Source organism: Salvelinus namaycush, chromosome 32, assembly GCF_016432855.1.
Source record: "Salvelinus namaycush isolate Seneca chromosome 32, SaNama_1.0, whole genome shotgun sequence".
In the NCBI taxonomy this organism is placed as follows: Eukaryota; Metazoa; Chordata; class Actinopteri; order Salmoniformes; family Salmonidae; genus Salvelinus; species Salvelinus namaycush.
This window is the reverse complement of record NC_052338.1, coordinates 26077455-26095822: the sequence shown is the minus strand read 5'-3', so window position 1 is coordinate 26095822 and position 18368 is coordinate 26077455. Positions and strand designations below refer to the sequence as shown.

Below are 18368 nucleotides of genomic sequence, written 5' to 3'. Positions count from 1 at the left end.
TATGTCTCTATTTTGTTGGTCAGGGCGTGAGTTGGGGTGGGCATTCTATGTTTTGTGTTCTATGTTTTCTTTTCTGTGTGTTTGGCCGGGTGTGGTTCTCAATCAGAGGCAGCTGTCTATCGTTGTCTCTGATTGAGAATCATACTTAGGTAGCCTTTTCCCACCTGTGTTTTGTGGGTAGTTGTTTTCTGTTTTGTGTTGCTGCACCTTACAGGACTGTTTCGTTTTCGTTTCAGTCTCTTTGTTATTTTGTTTAGTGTTCTGTTTTACTAAAAATAACATGAACACTTACCACGCTGCGCTTTGGTCCGACTACTCTTCATCCGACGACGAAAATCGTTACAGAACTACCCACCACCAACGGACCAAGCAGCGTGGTATGGAGGAGCAGAGGGTTCAGGACTCCTAGACATGGGAGGAGATATTGGACGGTAAGGGACCCTGGAGACAGGCTGGGGAATATCGCCGCCCGAAAAAAGAGCTGGAGGCAGCTAAAGCTGAGAGGCGGCGATTTGAGGCAAGGCAGCGCAGCAGGCACGAGAGGCAGCCCCCAATTTTTTGGGGGGGGGGAGGCACACGGGGAGATTGGCGGAGTCAGGCGATAGACCTGAGCCAATTCCCTGTGCTTACCGGAAGCAGCGTGGTACTGGTCAGGCACCGTGTTATCCGGTAAAGCGCACGATGTCTCCAGTGCGCGCTCATAGCCCAGAGCGCTATATGCCAGCCCCTCGCAAGTGCCATGCGAGAGTGGGAATCCAGCCAGGGCGGATTGTGCCAGCTCAGCACGTTTGGTCTCCGGTGCGCCGTTTCGGTCCAGGGTATCCTGCGCCGGCTCTCCGTACTGTGTCTCCGGAGCGCTGGGAGGGTTCAGATCGTCCTATGCCTGCGCTCCGCCCGTGCCGGGCTAAAGTGGGCATTGAGCCTAATGGAGAGGTGCGAGTGGTAAGCACCAGATCTCCAGTGCTCCCCCACAGCCCGGTTCGACCTGTGCCTGCACTCTGGAGGGGCCGGGCTAAAGTGGGCATTCAGCCTGGAGGAGTGGTGCCAAGGCTGCGCACCAGAGCTCCAGTGCTCCCTCACAGCCCGGTTTATCCGGTGCCTCCTCTAAGCACCAGGCCTCCTGTAGGTCTCCCCAGCCTGGTGGGCCCTGTGGCAGCCCTGCGCACCAGGCCTCCTGTAGGTCTCCTCAGTCTGGTGGGCCCTGTGGCAGCCCCACGCACCAGGCTGTCTCTGCGTCTCCTCCCTCCAGAGTCTTCCTCCAGTCCGGACCCTCCAGCGACGCCCTCCAGTCCGGACCCTCCAGCGACGCCCTCCAGTCCGGAGCTGCCAGAGTCTCCCTCCTGTCCGGAGCTGCCAGAGTCTCCCTCCTGTCCGGAGCTGCCAGAGTCTCCCTCCTGTCCGGAGCTGCCAGAGTTTCCCTCCTGTCCGGAGCTGCCAGAGTCTCCCTCCTGTCCGGAGCTGCCAGAGTCGCCCTCCTGTCCGGAGCTGCCAGAGTCGCCCTCCTGTCCGGAGCTGCCAAAGTCGCCCTCCTGTCTGGGGCCCGCTGCGAGGGTCCCCAGTCCGGGGTCGGCGGCGAGGGTCCCCGCACCAGAGCCGTCCCGCACCAGAGCCGCCACCGCAGATAGATGCCCACCCAGACCCTCCCCTATAGGTTTAGGTTTTGCGGCCGGAGTCCGCACCTTTGGGGGGGGGGCATTCTATGTTTTGTGTTCTATGTTTTCTTTTCTGTGTGTTTGGCCGGGTGTGGTTCTCAATCAGAGGCAGCTGTCTATCGTTGTCTCTGATTGAGAACCATACTTAGGTAGCCTTTTCCCACCTGTGTTTTGTGGGTAGTTGTTTTCTGTTTTGTGTTGCTGCACCTTTCAGGACTGTTTCGTTTTCGTTTTTCACTCTCTTTGTTATTTTGTTTAGTGTTCTGTTTTACTAAAAATAACATGAACACTTACCACGCTGCGCTTTGGTCCGACTACTCTTCATCCGACGACGAAAATCGTTACAGCGAGATAATACTATATGCTTGAAATGTCTGAAATGTTTGTATTTAACATGACATCATATTAAAGTGGATGGTTGAAGAATGGATGGTTTAAATGACATCACACAGTAGGGCTACGTGATGCACAGCTTGGTGTGTGACTGCTTTCACGCTGATGATGGGAAGTCAACGTAGCTAAAAGACAAGCGATGCGTGCCAAATGGCAAACTTTTTCATATAGTTCATTACTCTGTGTGTCCTAGTATTGCACTACAGATATCGGATCTTAATTTGATCACCCTGTTGTAATTTCCACGTTAAATGTCTGAATTGATTTGCCCTAACTAAAAATGCGCATTAATTATAATCCACACATTTCACGTTCCCTGTTGCTGCAGGATTATTTTCCTCCTGGCAGAAACTGGTCAAATTAAGATCCTACATCTCTATATAGGAAATAGGGTGCTTTTTGGGATGCATACATGGTATGTAGAAAAAAGAGCCGTCACCGTCACCTGAAGCATGTGTAATTCTTCCTCTTTTTCCCCCTGCGATGACAGATGAGGAGGAGTGGGTTAGGATCAGGTATTAGAGCAGAGCAGCTCGTCACCCCCTCACTGGGCCCCTGTGCAGAGGGACGACCACTTTACGCTGTCATACCAGGGCATACTAGGGCCCAATGGGAGGGAGAGAGAGCTAAAGAGAGTGAGAGGTATAGTCTATTCTATTGGGACATGACGTGAGAACTATAACCATAGAATTAATGGTTGTTCCAGGTAGCCAGGATATCAACACAGATATGTGACACGTCACCACACAGACCACCATTGTACTGGTGATCATGGGACACGTTATCCTACAATAGATGCACTTCAGGCCTGGATCAATGCTGTCTCACTGAGTAAAGGGAGAGAAAATGTGTATCGTTTTGCAATTATTTTTGGTTGACCACTCTGTAGAGAGGAGTAGTTTAAAAATGGAACCAGAAATGTGGTTGACGTACAGTACATTTAAAAACTAATGAACTATAAAGAATCATAGGATCCAATGCATTTCAAATTAAACATTCATATTTGCATAGACATTAACCATGTACCCACACACAGGGAATGACTCATGTTGCTTAATGGGTACTCTCACTGAGAGCGCTGCTCACAGAAGGGGACATCACCTCTGATAAGATGGTAAGAGGGTCCAAGTGCTTTTCACATACTGCAGAGCTAAGCAGATTTGTCCGGGATCATAGCATAGCAGCATGGATGTAAAGTCAATGTGACATTACAGGCTATTGGCAAAGATTTGCTCAAATTTGATTCAGGGTAATGAGTCATGCATCACTGGTTTAAATGGTATTTTGTAATATGTTGAAGACACCCATATCATGGTAATTTAATTGACGAAAAAGTTACAAAAATTATTATGTAATGAGAAACAATTGTTATTTCAAAAGTAGATACGAAATATATGTAAATATTAATCTCATGTTAGATAAACAAATTTGAAGTCCACAAGTGTAGTTGTATGAATGTTGAGAAAGTCCTGAGTATGCACCTGCTATCATTAAAATCCCATTTATTTCAAATTTTTGTTATCAATATGATACATGGTTTAAAGGTTTAAATTGTAAACTGTACAAGATGTAAATTGTAAACTGTACAAGGTTCAAATTGTAAAATGTACAAGGTTTAAATCGCAAATTGTACAATATGTGAATTGTAAATGTTACAATGTTAAAATTGTCAACTTTACAAGGTTTGAATTGTAAACTGTACAACATGTGAATTGTAAACTGTACAGGGTTAAACTTGTAAACTGTACAATATGTGAATTGTAAACTGTACAGGGTTAAACTTGTAAACTGTACAATATGTGAATTGTAAACTGTACAGGGTTTAAATTGTCAACTGTACAAGGTTTAAATTGTAAACTGTACAAGATGTGAATTGTAAACTGCACAGTGGGATAGGGAGCCCCCTGTAATAGAGGTGTCATTGTTCCCCTGCACAGTGTTTACAAATCTGAAACGAGGAACCGGGGGTCCTCCTGTACCTCTGTCCGTTTTTAGGAAATCGAGATAGACCCCCATATTTAATTTCTACCTCGCTGATAGCATTTATCAGCGACGTCTTGATAAAAACAAAATATGCAACTTAAGCCTGAGCATGGCTAAGCCGCCGAGGAGGACAGGATTACCTGGGGGCTGGCTGGGACAGACATCAGGTTGTATTGTCATAAAGGGACCATTAGCCTCTTGGCAAACTGTACCTCAAGCCCCAGATGACAGGCCTTTTCAAGACAGACAGGGGGAGAAAATATGAAACTTTAATTCTTCATGACAGACTCTTGAATGAATAAGTCAAAAAATTATAAAATAATAAAACAGACAAAAGCAAACATTTATGTTTACCTCTCTAGCATAAATGTATTCAAATGTATATTTGTTGTCTTTATTTGATCACCTATTTTCCTTTGAAAAGAACTGTCTTTAACTGTTTTTATTAACAGATAGAGAGTCGCCATACAAAACACAATGACCCAGACTTAGTGACTGGATGGGATTAAGTTTAATACCGAATCTTGACAGACATATCTTGGAAGCACATCAGTCCCACAGATTTCCAAAGACAAATCTGGGACTGATTGTATTAACTGGATAGTTAAATACAGCTAATCCGCGCTGATCACTTACTATGTCACAGGGCATATTCTATTGCTTATTTGACACATTTAGGCTACCACAATTTTCTTAGAATGTCTAAACAAAACAAAAGATTACATTAAACTGAATAATTATTGCAACTAAACTGTTATTTTATCCACACAAAAGAGCAAGATTAAAAAAAGAAGATAAATTATTAAATATGCAGATGAGGCAGCAACAAGAAAGGCAGAAGTTCCCTGCCAGGCTGTCATCTTCTTATTCCTGTTCATCTTTGAGTTGGTCTATTCTTTAGGAAGAGAAGCATTTCTGGCAAGTAGTACAATGTCTGAATGACTGGAGGGGATGGATTGATGGTCAGACAAAGGGCCCCGGGACAGGTTGACTAGACAGCTTCATGTTCCTGTGTGTTGTCACTTTCCCTGGCAGGGAAGAAGAGGTCTAGTCTGTCCCTAATCTGAAGGGGATCAGTCAGGTGGGAGCTGGGGGTCAGTCAGGTGGTGGTGGTGGGGGTGGGGGGTGGGGGTAGACTAGGCGATGATGGTTCAGACTAGGTACCCCCCTCCAATCTCCCTAGCTACTCTTTCTCTCTATGCACACCCTCAGGACCATAGTGTGATCTGGGCCGTGATAAAGGTCCAGGCAGCGACAGAGACAGAATGCCAGACTGGCTGGGCAGGCAGGGTTGGAGTCAAACTCCTCTGTCTCTGTGAGGTGAGGACTTGGTGGCCCAGCCAGCCTGTCCTGAAGGGGTGTATGAAAGGCATGCATTCTCAGAGATGCGACACAGAGAGAAGAAAGTCTGGGAGTCGGTCTGACTCTGGCCAGGCAGCCCTGCTGTCTTACCCTTTATTCCCCCATCCCGCCCTCCCTCTTGTTCCCTCCCTCAGTCCAATATCTGGGAGACTCCAGGCGCCACAATGTAACTGCAGTCTCAGGTATGCTTCTGCAAACACTAGTACACAATCTCCCCAGGCTTCTATAGCCTAGCTGGGATCAGAGGAGTGATCATCCTACTGTATTATCTGAGCTATTCTATACCAAGTTTTGATTGTTGTTCCCCAATTCCTATACACTATTCTCACATCAAACGTTAAGAATTCTCACATCAAATTTAACATAATGAAGGTATTTCCTCCAATTTGTTGTGTAGTACAGTATTGTCTTTTTCTTTTCCTTGTTCTGTTCTCCCTCCCTCTACTCCCCTCTAATGTTGTGGCATTGTCATCATGTTTAAGGGTTTAGGATGATTACAAAATAATGTGAAAATAGAACAAGTAAGCAGAGCCTATGTTGAGGTTCACCCTCTGTCAGCATAGTGACAGCTGCAGGGGCAATTTTCATTGTGGTGCATGTGGTTTTGTGGTAGATGTGCTCTCATCTAAACGACATACTAAGCTGTGGCTGCTGGTTCATTATTTAAACAGGCCACAAGGATCATAATGCACATTTGTTCCTCAATGAAAAATCTTGACTTAGATTTGGGTGATTTCTCTGTATGTTTTGTGGGACCGAGGTACTGTGCAGGGTTTTGTGTTTTAAGTAGGAAGGATTTGAGTGTGATTATGTGTTGACATAAATGAAGAGATTTATTATGGAAGATTTTAAATGTAGTTGTAGCCTATTATAACATATATTATTAATGTTTTTAAATGTTTTTAAATTATTTTTATTTTTTACGAATACAAAAAACATTCCAACATCAACATACCTGGCTGGCTTCAAGGTCCGAATCCGGAATCCTTGGGAGGTCCCTACTTCATTGAAGTTTAAATGTAAAATGGTTAGGGTAAGGTTTAAGGATAGGAACGTCCCAAGGATTCCGGATAGCACTGACCCTGGCTTCAGTCAAAGAAGAAGAAGACCCTGGCTTCAGTCAGTGGAGCGTAGGTGATGTGGACGGCTTCATTGTGTTTGCGGAACACTCTCTGCCAATGCGCACTACCACCACTATCCCATAACTACCCTCACTGGAAATCCGTTCCGTCATCACAGCGACGTGCAACGAAAAGATAGCAAACATGTCAGACAAGAAACAGACTGTGGATTTGGGATTATTAGAGGAGGACGATGAGTTTGAAGAATTCCCAGCCGAGGGTAAATTCATTATATTTCCATACGTTACTATTGTTCACCCGTTTTTTACTGAATTGTCTCATTTAGTAACAACTTTTAGTGACAAGACCGGGCCCGACAGTGACTCAGCTAGCTTAGCAAGCTATGTTAACAACATTGAATGAGGTAAAAGTATCTAGCTAGCAGCAGCGGCTGGCTGGCTAGCTAGTTTAGTAGCTACCACTTTGAATTGTATTATTCACCTGATTGAACTTATACCGTTAGCTAATTAGCGATTGCACTGGTGGAAACTTTACATAGTTAAACATGAGTTAACTAACGTTAGCTGTAATGTAAACAACAACGCGCAGCATCTAGCTAAAAGCCAGCTAGCGTTAATTAACGTTAGTTACTGTAGCTAGCTAGCTAGCTACGTTACTTAGACAACGCTAGCTAGAGTAGTAGCTATTTGAGTAAAGGGCCATCCACACCAAGTTTTTGATAACTTTAATGATAGAATATACATAACTATAACCTAAACGTTGGTGGGGGCTCCACAACAGCAGACCGTTTATCGTTTTACTGTACACCTGTCAGTCAACTGATCAACGCATCCTACTGCAGACCTATTAATAAGGTGGTAACACAGACCATTCACTGCTTCAGGGTGGGACAACTGCAAATAATACTTCAATGTACATGTATGTCTAATGAAAAATAATAAACTCATATTTATATCTAACAATTCAACAATAATCGCTGTTTATCCCGGGTATCGTTTACATCATGCCTCGTTGCTGAAGTGGTTTGTAAATTGTCAATTCGTTTGGATCTTCTTTTCCTCTGTGCTCATCTGTCCGTTGAAACTTTTTGCAACGCATCAGTGCAGCAATGTTATCACTGGCCAAAGTGATCACACCAACACTCACACTATTTAACTTTCCCCGAATGTTAATTTGGCGTATTTTACATTCAGCAATTAACCAGAGCAAGCCTGCTTCAAAACAAATGCCTAACATCAAACAAAAATAAGTATACAAATAAATGTCCTATAGCTTTTTCTAGGATTTCACGTGAAAAGGAATAGCAAGGAGTCTTGCGTAGCCTATATTGCGCATGAGAACAGCTGGAAGAGAGGCTAGAGATGTGTAGCTGAAGTAAGAAGCTAAATACTAGCTACATTAGGCCATGCATTTGTTAAATATTAGGGCTATAAATATTTGTCAGTGTAAGAAAAAGTTAACATGATTAGGCCAACGTTTTTAGACAAGACTATTTTTAATTTAACCTTTATTTAACTAGGCAAGTCAGTTAAGAACAAATTCTTATTTACAATGACGGCCAAACCCGGAGATTGCTGGGCCAATTGTGCGCCGCCCTATGGGACTCCCAATCACGGCCGGGTGTGATACAGCCTGGAATCGAACCAGGGACTGCAGTGACACCTCTTGCACTGGGATACAGTGCCTTAGACCGCTGTGCCTAGGCTACAACAGCACAGTGCAATGAGGAATGTGTCATTGTTATCAAGTGAGTACACTACTATTGGCTAGGGCTGTGAACTGCAGTGATGTAGTCTAATTTGAATCAACAGCAAATGTCCTGTTTTGAATGCCTCATGCCGAAATAACTGCATACAGCCTAGGCCTGATCATGCTACCATTGGGATCAGTTATGGGTCTAGTCTCGACACTTTACAACTTACAGAAAGGTACATTAGCAGGCAGCTCAGATGTGACCGACCGCCTTGATTCAGTCTTTTGTAGCAAAATTTGAAATTGTGTTTTTTTACATTGGATAAAGCAGAGACAGCTACAAAATGGTATATTATACACATTTGAGGAACAATGGGAAAGTAATTCTGCTTTGAAAGCTGATAAAGTTGTAACCACACTTTTGAGAAAATGGCCTTTGAATGTTTTGGTACCTACTGGAGAGCTCTTCTGTCTACACCCATTCAGCATCGTTCACGCCCTCTTAAACTTTAGCCCCACTCATCTCTTTAAGGGTTGATCCGAGTGTTCTGTCCTAACAACAACAGTCAAGCACCCAAGCTAACTGGCTAAATTTGGCTAGCTTGCTAGCTACTCATGAGACACACATGAGAGAACCGCTCACTGACCATTTTACTTGCCCTAACAGAGCTGGTTAGGCTGTTTTTATATTACCCAGAGTGTTGGTGACTGCAACTGTGCTGCTGGCAACAATTTATGTTTTTTTGCCAACGTTTACTGACACCGGCCATATTCAACAGGTGTTGAACGTTCGTAAATTCGTCAGTTATGTTGTGCTCTGGCACACTCAGAGTGCTCTGAAATCAGAGTAGATAGCCGGAGTGAATTTACCAGCTACTTCTAGTTACAGTTGTCACATTGCCATTCTATTGAAATGGTTACTTGCATAGTGGAGTCTTTTTGTTAAGACATGTAGCTAGCTAGGTAAACAATGAACCATAATCCCAATTCATGACGTTACTACCCTGCATGAATCTGCAGGTAGCTAACCAACCAGGTTCAATGTTAGCTAGCTAACATTAGGCTATAACTAGCAAAGCAAATGGCTCTGAGATAATAAGATCATACACGTAACGTTAGCTAGCTAACAGTACACATTAACTTGAAATCAAAATGACTTTTGGTCAAAATTAGAAACGTGTAATATCTGAAAGTCTAGCTAGCTACATTATCTTACATCATGGCTGGACACTTCTCCCTGTCACGGATGCCATGGTTGCTCTTAGTTTGAAGATGTAATCCGGAGACAGCTGTTTTCTCCTTAGCCATCATACTCTAATTACACTAATTCCATACTCTAATTCACTGATTTCAAAACTCGGTCCTCCAGAAAATGGAGCATTCTACTATGCGATACATTACAAAAAAATTATGCATTAGACAGGATCACCTACACATACTGACCAGCTCAAATAGACAGTGCTATATGGCAGACCAATCCAAACTCATCTCTCGGCATGTCCAGCCCACTCATTATCTCAGCCAATCATGGCTAGCAGGAAGCACATCTCTTAATGTGGCTAAACCAACTAGGCTCGTAATTTAACAATTTTATTCGTATTTACAGATTGCATACACGTCTGTTATTAAGGCACACAAAAGTTCACATGTTCCAGAAGGCATTTCTGCCCAAAAATGCATTTTGATCAAATGACTCTCCTGTGAAGTAGTGACCCACGACATACGCCTACTTTCCTGAAACGAGTCACATATGGTGTATTTTGATCACCCCATAGTGCACGCTCTCTCTCCTTTCAAACGCTCATATTTTACATTCAGCAAGCTGGTATCTCTCGTCGATAGGCTAGTAATGGTAAATAAAATGCTTGAATTAAGTGTACAACAAGTTTGTAGTCTAGCTTTTCCTGGGACTATAAGAGCGAAGAGGAATGGCTATAGCTGAGAGGCCCCGGAGAGGCCAGTCACGTAATTGCGAAAGGGAACCATGAAGACAGACTAAAGATATGTAGCCTAAGTTAGAAGCCAGAAAGGTACATTAGCGCGCCAGTCATAGTGTCTATTTTGTCAGGATGTATAGGCGTTAACAGATGGGCCTACCATCGGAAAATATGGCATTCTCATGCGCTGTTTGTCGGCATCATTCTCCAAAGTCGTCGTATAATTAATGTGGCCACCAATATGCTCACATATGCACAGTTATTTAGGCAAGTTCACTGTACGCTCTGCCTTCACGTTTTATTGAAGTGGTTATCAATGTTTTCTCGTCGGAGGGATAGGGAAAATATCACTCTGAAAGTGATCCAAACGATGGCTCTTGTTATCGTTCTCCACTCTTTTTGTAGTTATCATTGCAGTGTGAACGCTCATGTTCACTTGAATTAGAATAATTATTTTTTTATTCTAGTTATCGTCCTTAAATGTGGACGGCCCTGTAGAGTTACTTGTTAGCTAGCTAACGTTGTTTCATAATTTCTCTTCATTGTATTTCTCTGTGTTCAGATTGGACGGGTCTGGATGAGGATGAAGATGCCCACGTGTGGGAAGACAACTGGGATGATGACAACGTAGAGGACGACTTCTCTAATCAACTCCGGTAGCCAGCCACACCATTCATATATTTACATTTGTATTATTATTTAGCAAACGCTCTAATCCAGAGCGATTTACAGGAGCAATTCGGGTTAAGTGCTTTGCTCAAGGGGACATCAACAGATTTTTCACTGTATCTTCTTCAATTCGAGACAAATCGCCCCAATGCTTGCACTAAATGTTGACGCGCATCGCTTGCGGCAGGGTTTTGGAAACATAAGAAACATTAACTCAGCAAAAAAAGAAATGTCCTCTCACTGTCAACTGCTTTTATTTTCAGCAAACTTAACATGTGTAAATATTTGTGTGAACATGAGATTCAACAACTGAGACATAAACTGAACAAGTTCCACAGACATGTGACTAACAGAAATGGAATAATGTGTTTCAAAAGTAACAGTCAAAAGTAACAGTCAGTATCTGGTGTGGCCACCAGCTGCATTAAGTACTGCGGTCCATCTCCTCCTCATGGACTGCACCAGATTTGCCAGTTCTTGCTGTGAGATGTTAACCCACTCTTCCACCAAGGCACCTGCAAGTTCCCGGACATTTCTGGGGGGAATGGCCCCAAGCCCTCACCCTCCGATCCAACAGGTCCGAGACGTGCTCAATGGGATTGAGATCCAGACTCTTCGCTTGCCATGGCAGACACTGACATTCCTGTCTTGCAGGAAATCACGCACAGAATGAGCAGTATTGCTGGTGGCATTGTCATTGCTGGAGGGTCATGTCAGGATGAGTCTGCAGGAAGGGTACCACATGAGGGAAGAGGATGTCTTCCCTGTAACGCACAGTGTTGAGATTCCCTGCAATGACAACAAGCTCAGTCCGATAATGCTGTTACACACTGCCCCTGACCATGATGGACCCTTCACCTCCAAATCGATCCCGCTCCAGAGTACAGGCCTCGGTGTAACGCTCATTCCTTTGACGATAAACGCGAATCCGACCATCACCCCTGGTGAGACAAAACCGCAACTCGCCAGTGAAGAGCACTTTTTGCCAGTCCTGTCTGGTCCAGCGGCGGTGGGCTTGTGCCGATAGGCAACGTTGCTGCAGGTGATGTCTGGTAAAGACCTGCCTTACAACAGGCCTACAATCCCTCAGTCCAGCCTCTCAGCCTATTGCGGACAGTCTGAGCACTGATGGAGGGATTGTGCGTTCCTGGTGTAACTCGGGCAGTTTTTGTTGCTGCCATCCTGTACCTGTCCTGCAGGTGTGATGTTCGGATGTACCGATCCTGTGCAGGTGTTGTTACACGTGGTCTGCCACTGCGAGGACAATCAGCTGTCCGTCCTGTCTCCCTGTAGCGCTGTCTTAGGCGTCTCACAGTACGGACATTGCAGTTTATTGCTCTGGCCACATCTGCAGTCCTCATGCCTCCTTGCAGCATGCCTAAGGCACGTTCACGCATATGAGCAGGGACCCTGGGCATCTTTCTTTTGGTGTTTTTCAGAATCAGTAGAAAGGCCTCTTTAGTGTCCTGAGTTTTCATAACTGTGACCTTAATTGCCTACCGTCTGTAAGCTGTTAGTGTCTTAACAAACGTTCCACAGGTGCATGTTCATTAATTGTTTATGGTTCATTGAACAAGCATTGGAAACAGTGTTTAAATCCTTTACAATGACGATCTGTGAAATTATTTGGATTTTTACGAATTATCTTTGAATGACAGGGTCCTGAAAAAGGAACGTTTCTTTTTTTGCTGAGTTTCTTTCATATCAGCGAGTAGTAATAATAATAAAAAATATATAATAATTAAAAAATTAAGTAAAATTTACACCTTCTAATGTAGTGTTCACTCTGCCCAGAGTAGGTGAAAACGCACTTTGCTGATGACATTTCATTTCCTTATGTTACATTTAACTTCTCTAGGGTAGGGGGCAGCATTTGGAATTTTGGATGAAAAGCATGCCCAAATTAAACTGCCTGCTTCTCGGGCCCAGAAGATATGATATGCATATAACTGGTATATTTGGATAGAAAACACTCAAAAGTTTCCAAAACTGTTAAAATAGTGTCTGTGAGTATAACAGAACTGATTTGGCAGGTGAAAACCTGAGAGAAATCCATTCGGGAAGTCGTTTTTTTTGTTGGTTTTGTAGTTTTCTATTCAATGCCATTACAGTATCCATTGACTTAGGACTCAAATTGCAGTTCCTATGCCTTCCACTAGATGTCAACAGTCTTTAGAATTTTTTTTCAGGCTTGTATTCTGAAAAATGTGGAAGTAAGAGCAGTCTGAATGAGTGGACCCTAAAGTGTCAGAGTTTATTCATGCGCACGACCGAGAGAGTGCCTTTCTTTTAATTGTATTTTATTACCTTTTATTCTGACGACGTTATTGTCCGGTTGAAATATTATCGATTATTTAGGCTAAACACAACCTGAGGATTGAATATAAACATCGTTTGACATGTTTCTATGAACTTTACGGATACAATTTAGATTTTATTGTCTGCCTGTTTTGACTGCGTTTGAACCTGTGGATTACTGAAGAAAACGCTCGAACAAAACGGAAGTTTTTGGATATAAAGGAACATTTATTGAGTAAATGAATGTCTGCTGAGTGCAACCATATGAAGATCATCAAAGGTAAGGGATTAATTTTTATCTCTTTCTGACTTGTGTAACTCTTCTACTTGGCTGGTTACTGTTTGTAATGATTTGTCTGCTGGGCTATGTTCTCAAATAATTGTAAGGTATGCTTTTGCCGTAAAGCATTTTTAAAATCTGACACCGTGGTTGGATTCACAAGAAGTTAATCTTTAAACCTATGTAAAATATGTTTTGTTTTCTGCAATTTTATAATGACTATTTCTGTATTTGAATTTGGCGCCCAGCAGTTTCACTGGCTGTTGAAGAGGTGGGACGCTAACGTCTCACGTACCCAAGAGAGGTTAACCAAGACAAATATAATTCTTCATGTCCTGATTCATTCAGTGGGGTCTTTCTCTAACATATCATTAACATCATATCCAGAAAGTTGGATTTCTAACCTAATACATCTGATAATAAGCACCGAGCTCTGACGGAGCGGCAGCTTTATCCCAGCAACTTTTGAGGATTTGTAGTCCTGTCTTCCAAGTTGCTTCTGCTGGTGAAAATAGCTAAATTTGCATGACACGATCCGAATTGAATGTAAAAGGCTTTGAAAATAAACACTCAACACTCAGTGCTCCGTTGACAGTTCAGAGAGATGCTTTTTTTTTTTATCTTTTAAAAAAGAACAGTAACTTTGCATTGATATGAAAAGCGTGTACTAAAATATGAACATACTACATGTCATGTCTCAAAATCTATCTTACCTCTATATTGTTTTATATCCTCTACATTTGAGAAGATGAGTTCAATGATAAGCCTGTCAGGTAGCCTTCATTCTCACACAGCATTCAGCTTAGCTGACACAATGCTATCTTCCTGATTTATTTATTTATAATAATAAAAAATATGGCCACTTTTTAAAATCTTCTCTGGCCTCTATTGATTGTTGCTCTAATTTTTACTATCCTACAAGGGTAAAAACTCCTTTTTCTTTTTCTTAAACAGATTATGCTAGAGACATGAGGTTTAGACCGTTGGTTTTCTTTGAGGATTATCTACACCAGGGCTGTCCAACCATGTTCCTGGAGAGCTACCCTCCTGTAGGTTTTCACTCCGACCCCAGTTGTAACCAACCTGGTTCAGCTTTTCAAGTGGCTAATTATTATAATAAGTTGCGCTAGATGAGGGTTGGAGTGAACCTACAGGATGGTAGCTCTCCAGGAACAGGGTTGGAGTGAGAACCTACAGGATGGTAGCTCTCCAGGAACAGGGTTGGAGTGAGAACCTACAGGATGGTAGCTCTCCAGGAACAGGGTTGGAGTGAGAACCTACAGCAGTGTAGCTCTCCAGGAACAGGGTTGGAGTGAGAACCTACAGGATGGTAGCTCTCCAGGAACAGGGCTGGAGTGAGAACCTACAGGATGGTAGCTCTCCAGGAACAGGGTTGGAGTGAGAACCTACAGGATGGTAGCTCTCCAGGAACAGGGTTGGAGTGAGAACCTACAGGATGGTAGCTCTCCAGGAACAGGGCTGGAGTGAGAACCTACAGGATGGTAGCTCTCCAGGAACAGGGTTGGAGTGAGAACCTACAGGATGGTAGCTCTCCAGGAACAGGGTTGGAGTGAGAACCTACAGCAGTGTAGCTCTCCAGGAACAGGGTTGGAGTGAGAACCTACAGGATGGTAGCTCTCCAGGAACAGGGCTGGAGTGAGAACCTACAGGATGGTAGCTCTCCAGGAACAGGGTTGGAGTGAGAACCTACAGGATGGTAGCTCTCCAGGAACAGGGTTGGAGTGAGAACCTACAGGATGGTAGCTCTCCAGGAACAGGGCTGGAGTGAGAACCTACAGGATGGTAGCTCTCCAGGAACAGGGTTGGAGTGAGAACCTACAGGATGGTAGCTCTCCAGGAACAGGGTTGGAGTGAGAACCTACAGGATGATAGCTCTCCAGGAACAGGGTTGGACAACCCTGATCTACACAATTAACGTAAAATTCTACCCATTATTCGAAAGTTGCATTTTTGATTGGACACACGACTTTATAGGGTTAGTGTTCCCACATGGCCATCTCTCCATGTCACATGGTTTATTTACGGAAGACTGAGGTAGCCATCTGTGCTAATTAGTTATCTATGTGTGCTTTGAACACCTGTGTGTAAGCTAACTGGGGAGGAAGTATAGTTCTTCAACTGGAGGCACACACAGTATGGATCTGTTCAAAACTTACTGTAACGTTAGCTAGCAGTATCTTTTTTTATTGGAAACATTCTTTCTCGCTGTTTTGAAAGGTAAGGGACATATATTTCGAAAACCATTTCGCCAGCGATGATTATTGACCTTTCTAACATGGCGTTGGAATTGTAGTTCACATGGCCAGCCGTGGGCGAAACGCTAGTAGCCAGCTAGCTACACCTATCACCTTTTACTTAAGACAAATCATTGTGCCCCACTCAGCTTCACGCCCCTAGAAATACGATGAAGCCCTCAGTTAAAGGGATGTGATGCTTTGATCTTTGAGTAGGGCTATAAGATTTGACGAAGGGGAAATGGCTAAATGGTAACTAAAACAGTCAAAATTGTTATGCTGAATGTTTAGGCACAGCAAATTGAATCAGGCTTTACACTCCCCTTGAGTGTACTAGTTGGCAATAATAACAAACACAGATAACATGTCAGTTATTAGGAGATTCAAGCAATAGGCACTATGCAGCTTTCTTAAAAATTGTCTTATAGCTACACACATTGGCCTAGTTTTTTTTAATGCTCAATAAATGCTTTTCATTTCTCCTACAGTGTTGATCATATGGTTTAGTGCGGACATCTATAAAGCATTGACCATTGAGTTGATGGAATCCTCATGGAATAGTGGTGCGTTCGAATGCTATCATAGAGACCCGAGTTTCAAAGTCAGAAATGACCACTAGAATTACCCTCCTAAGTCTGTGTTCCAAGTGGGGTACCTGAGTTTACGAGTTTTGGTGTTTCATCAACTGACCTTTCACCTTTCCAACCAAAAGATGATAAAACAAAGCCGTTTACAACCTTGATAATGTAGCCCTGTTAGTTTACATACAATATGTTGTTTGACATATTGAGCAAAGTAAGCAAGCCAACTGAACGATTAGGCTATTAGCAATGTTTGCTAGCTTTATCGTCTAGCTAAATTCAAGCTAATTGGTTGAACAGTTGTCAGACGTCTTTCCGAGTTCACCAACTGAGAGCTAGGAGCTCCTGAGACGCATCCGAATGCATCATAATCCTGGAAGTTGTTTCTTGTGGGTGGGGCTTTCTGTTGTCTGGGTACTGTTTGCACCCGCTGCTTTCAGTTGGTCATCTTGGTTGTCTCTTTTCTTACATAGGGAGACATTAGTCAGCATTATTGCATGTCATTTGTAAATTATTATGCAGGCTTTGAATGATACGGACAGTCTACAATGTGTGCGTTATTGTCAGTAATATGTATTCTATGCATTTGCATGCGTAGGCTACGCTTGTTGAATAATCAACTAGTGTATTGACTTGAAGTGGCCAGTCTACACTTTTTTTTAGTATCCTTCAGACAATGGGGCATTCAAACCTTTGATGGCTGCTATTAAGACATTTATAGAAGACATGAGGTATGATTTGTTTTAAGCATTTAGCCTTGTACAAGTAGATCTACTTCCTTATAAATCTGTAGCTGTCTGCATGATATTTCTTCAGTTGGATTTCATAATGCTTCTCTCAATCAACATAGAAGGACACTTGTGCTTTAACCATTGGACTGCTTGGGTGTGTGTCTCAAATGGCACACTATTCCCTATATAGTGCACAACTTAAAACCACAGCACCCACTCTTCCCATAGGGCTCTGGTAAAAAGTAGTGCACTAGATAAGGAAAAAGGTGCCAGTTGGAACGAACCCTTTGTAATCATCTCAATTGACTGGTCCTTTTTTTCTCTCTCTCTCCGTAGAGCGGAGCTGGAGAAACATGGTTCCAAGATGGAGACGTCGTAGTAGCTGCCTAGTGGACACAGCTGCTGGGATTAGATATGGATGGACTTTGATGTTCTGAATGTTATAACTTCACACTTACGATGGAGGATGTTTAACTAAACTCGGCCCTTTTTTTTCCAAAAAACCTTGACATGAGTAAAGTGTTTGAAAATGTCCCCCTTTGGATGTTTTCATTGTTCTACTGATCTGCATGGATTCAGATAATGTAAGAGTTATGTAAACATTAAAGGTGGTTCAGTTCACATACCCGTTGACATACTCTTTATTTATGCACATTTTCCATCTCTTTGGGCATAAAACAGCTGGTCAGTTACTGTTTTAATATACATCCATATTTTCCAATGCTTTGTTTTACTATAAAGACCACTTTGTGTCCACGGCTTGGGTTTAACATCCGTTTAAATACCACTTTTTGTTAGAGCCATTGATTTGAAACATAGCTTTACTGCCTGTGCAACACTTAACCTACGTTTTTAATGGTCCAGTAATTATTGCACTGTGTGACACACTCCACATCCATTTTAATCCACAATATGAATGTTGCATGATGTTAGTAAGAGTCAAGTGCTGCACCACTCATCTTTCCATTGTGATGCTCTTGGTTTGAAAACTACCACCCACTTTTCACATGGTCACTCTCCCATAGTAAACCATTTAAATGAGCAGGTGTGTGTCGGAGAGAGACTGGGTAGAGACGCTCACACAGGGAGATGTGCGAAGTTGTGTGTGTGCAGGCCATATTTGTCTGTGTCTAAAGTATGACTGACACACACACTGCCAGCCACACAGTGAAGAGTTCCTCTCTGCTGTCTGTATAACAGAACCCCTGCCTTCCCTCTGAGCCCATGGGGTTGGGGCTGAGTCTCTGAAGGAGAGATTATCCACTGCCATGTTTGTCAGGGGCAGGGAGGTGGTCTCAGCATGGGGGCCCCCGGCCTGCCCTGCCTGGGCCTGCCCTACTCCCGACCAGGCCCTACTCTTCCGGCTCCGCACAGCAGGGACCCCCGCACTGAACCGGAGGCCAATTTACCCCAGCCACACTCCCCCGGCAAAATGATTTCTCTGCATTTGTGG

The 18368-nt window shown here is 43.3% G+C and overlaps 1 protein-coding gene across 1 annotated transcript; it reads left to right on the top strand.

Annotated features, from left to right (window-relative positions):
- Window positions 1-6592: 6592 nt before the first annotated feature.
- LOC120027247 (26S proteasome complex subunit SEM1-like) lies at window positions 6593-17540 on the top strand. The gene is made up of 3 exons (XM_038972147.1): window positions 6593-6731; window positions 10664-10757; window positions 17252-17540. The coding sequence occupies exons 1-3, from the start codon at window positions 6656-6658 to the stop codon at window positions 17292-17294; spliced, it is 213 nt and encodes a 70-aa protein (XP_038828075.1). The 5' UTR covers window positions 6593-6655; the 3' UTR covers window positions 17295-17540.
- The last annotated feature ends 828 nt before the right edge of the window (window positions 17541-18368 follow it).

What these genes read in the sequence shown, in the direction of transcription:
- LOC120027247 (XM_038972147.1), top strand. Translation starts at nt 6,656, where the DNA reads ATGTCAGACAAGAAACAGACTGTGGATTTGGGATTATTAGAGGAGGAC. An exon ending in TGAAGAATTCCCAGCCGAGG is followed by an intron (nt 6,732 to 10,663) that starts GTAAATTCATTA and finishes CTCTGTGTTCAG; the next exon opens with ATTGGACGGGTCTGGATGAG. An exon ending in GACTTCTCTAATCAACTCCG is followed by an intron (nt 10,758 to 17,251) that starts GTAGCCAGCCAC and finishes CTCTCTCCGTAG; the next exon opens with AGCGGAGCTGGAGAAACATG.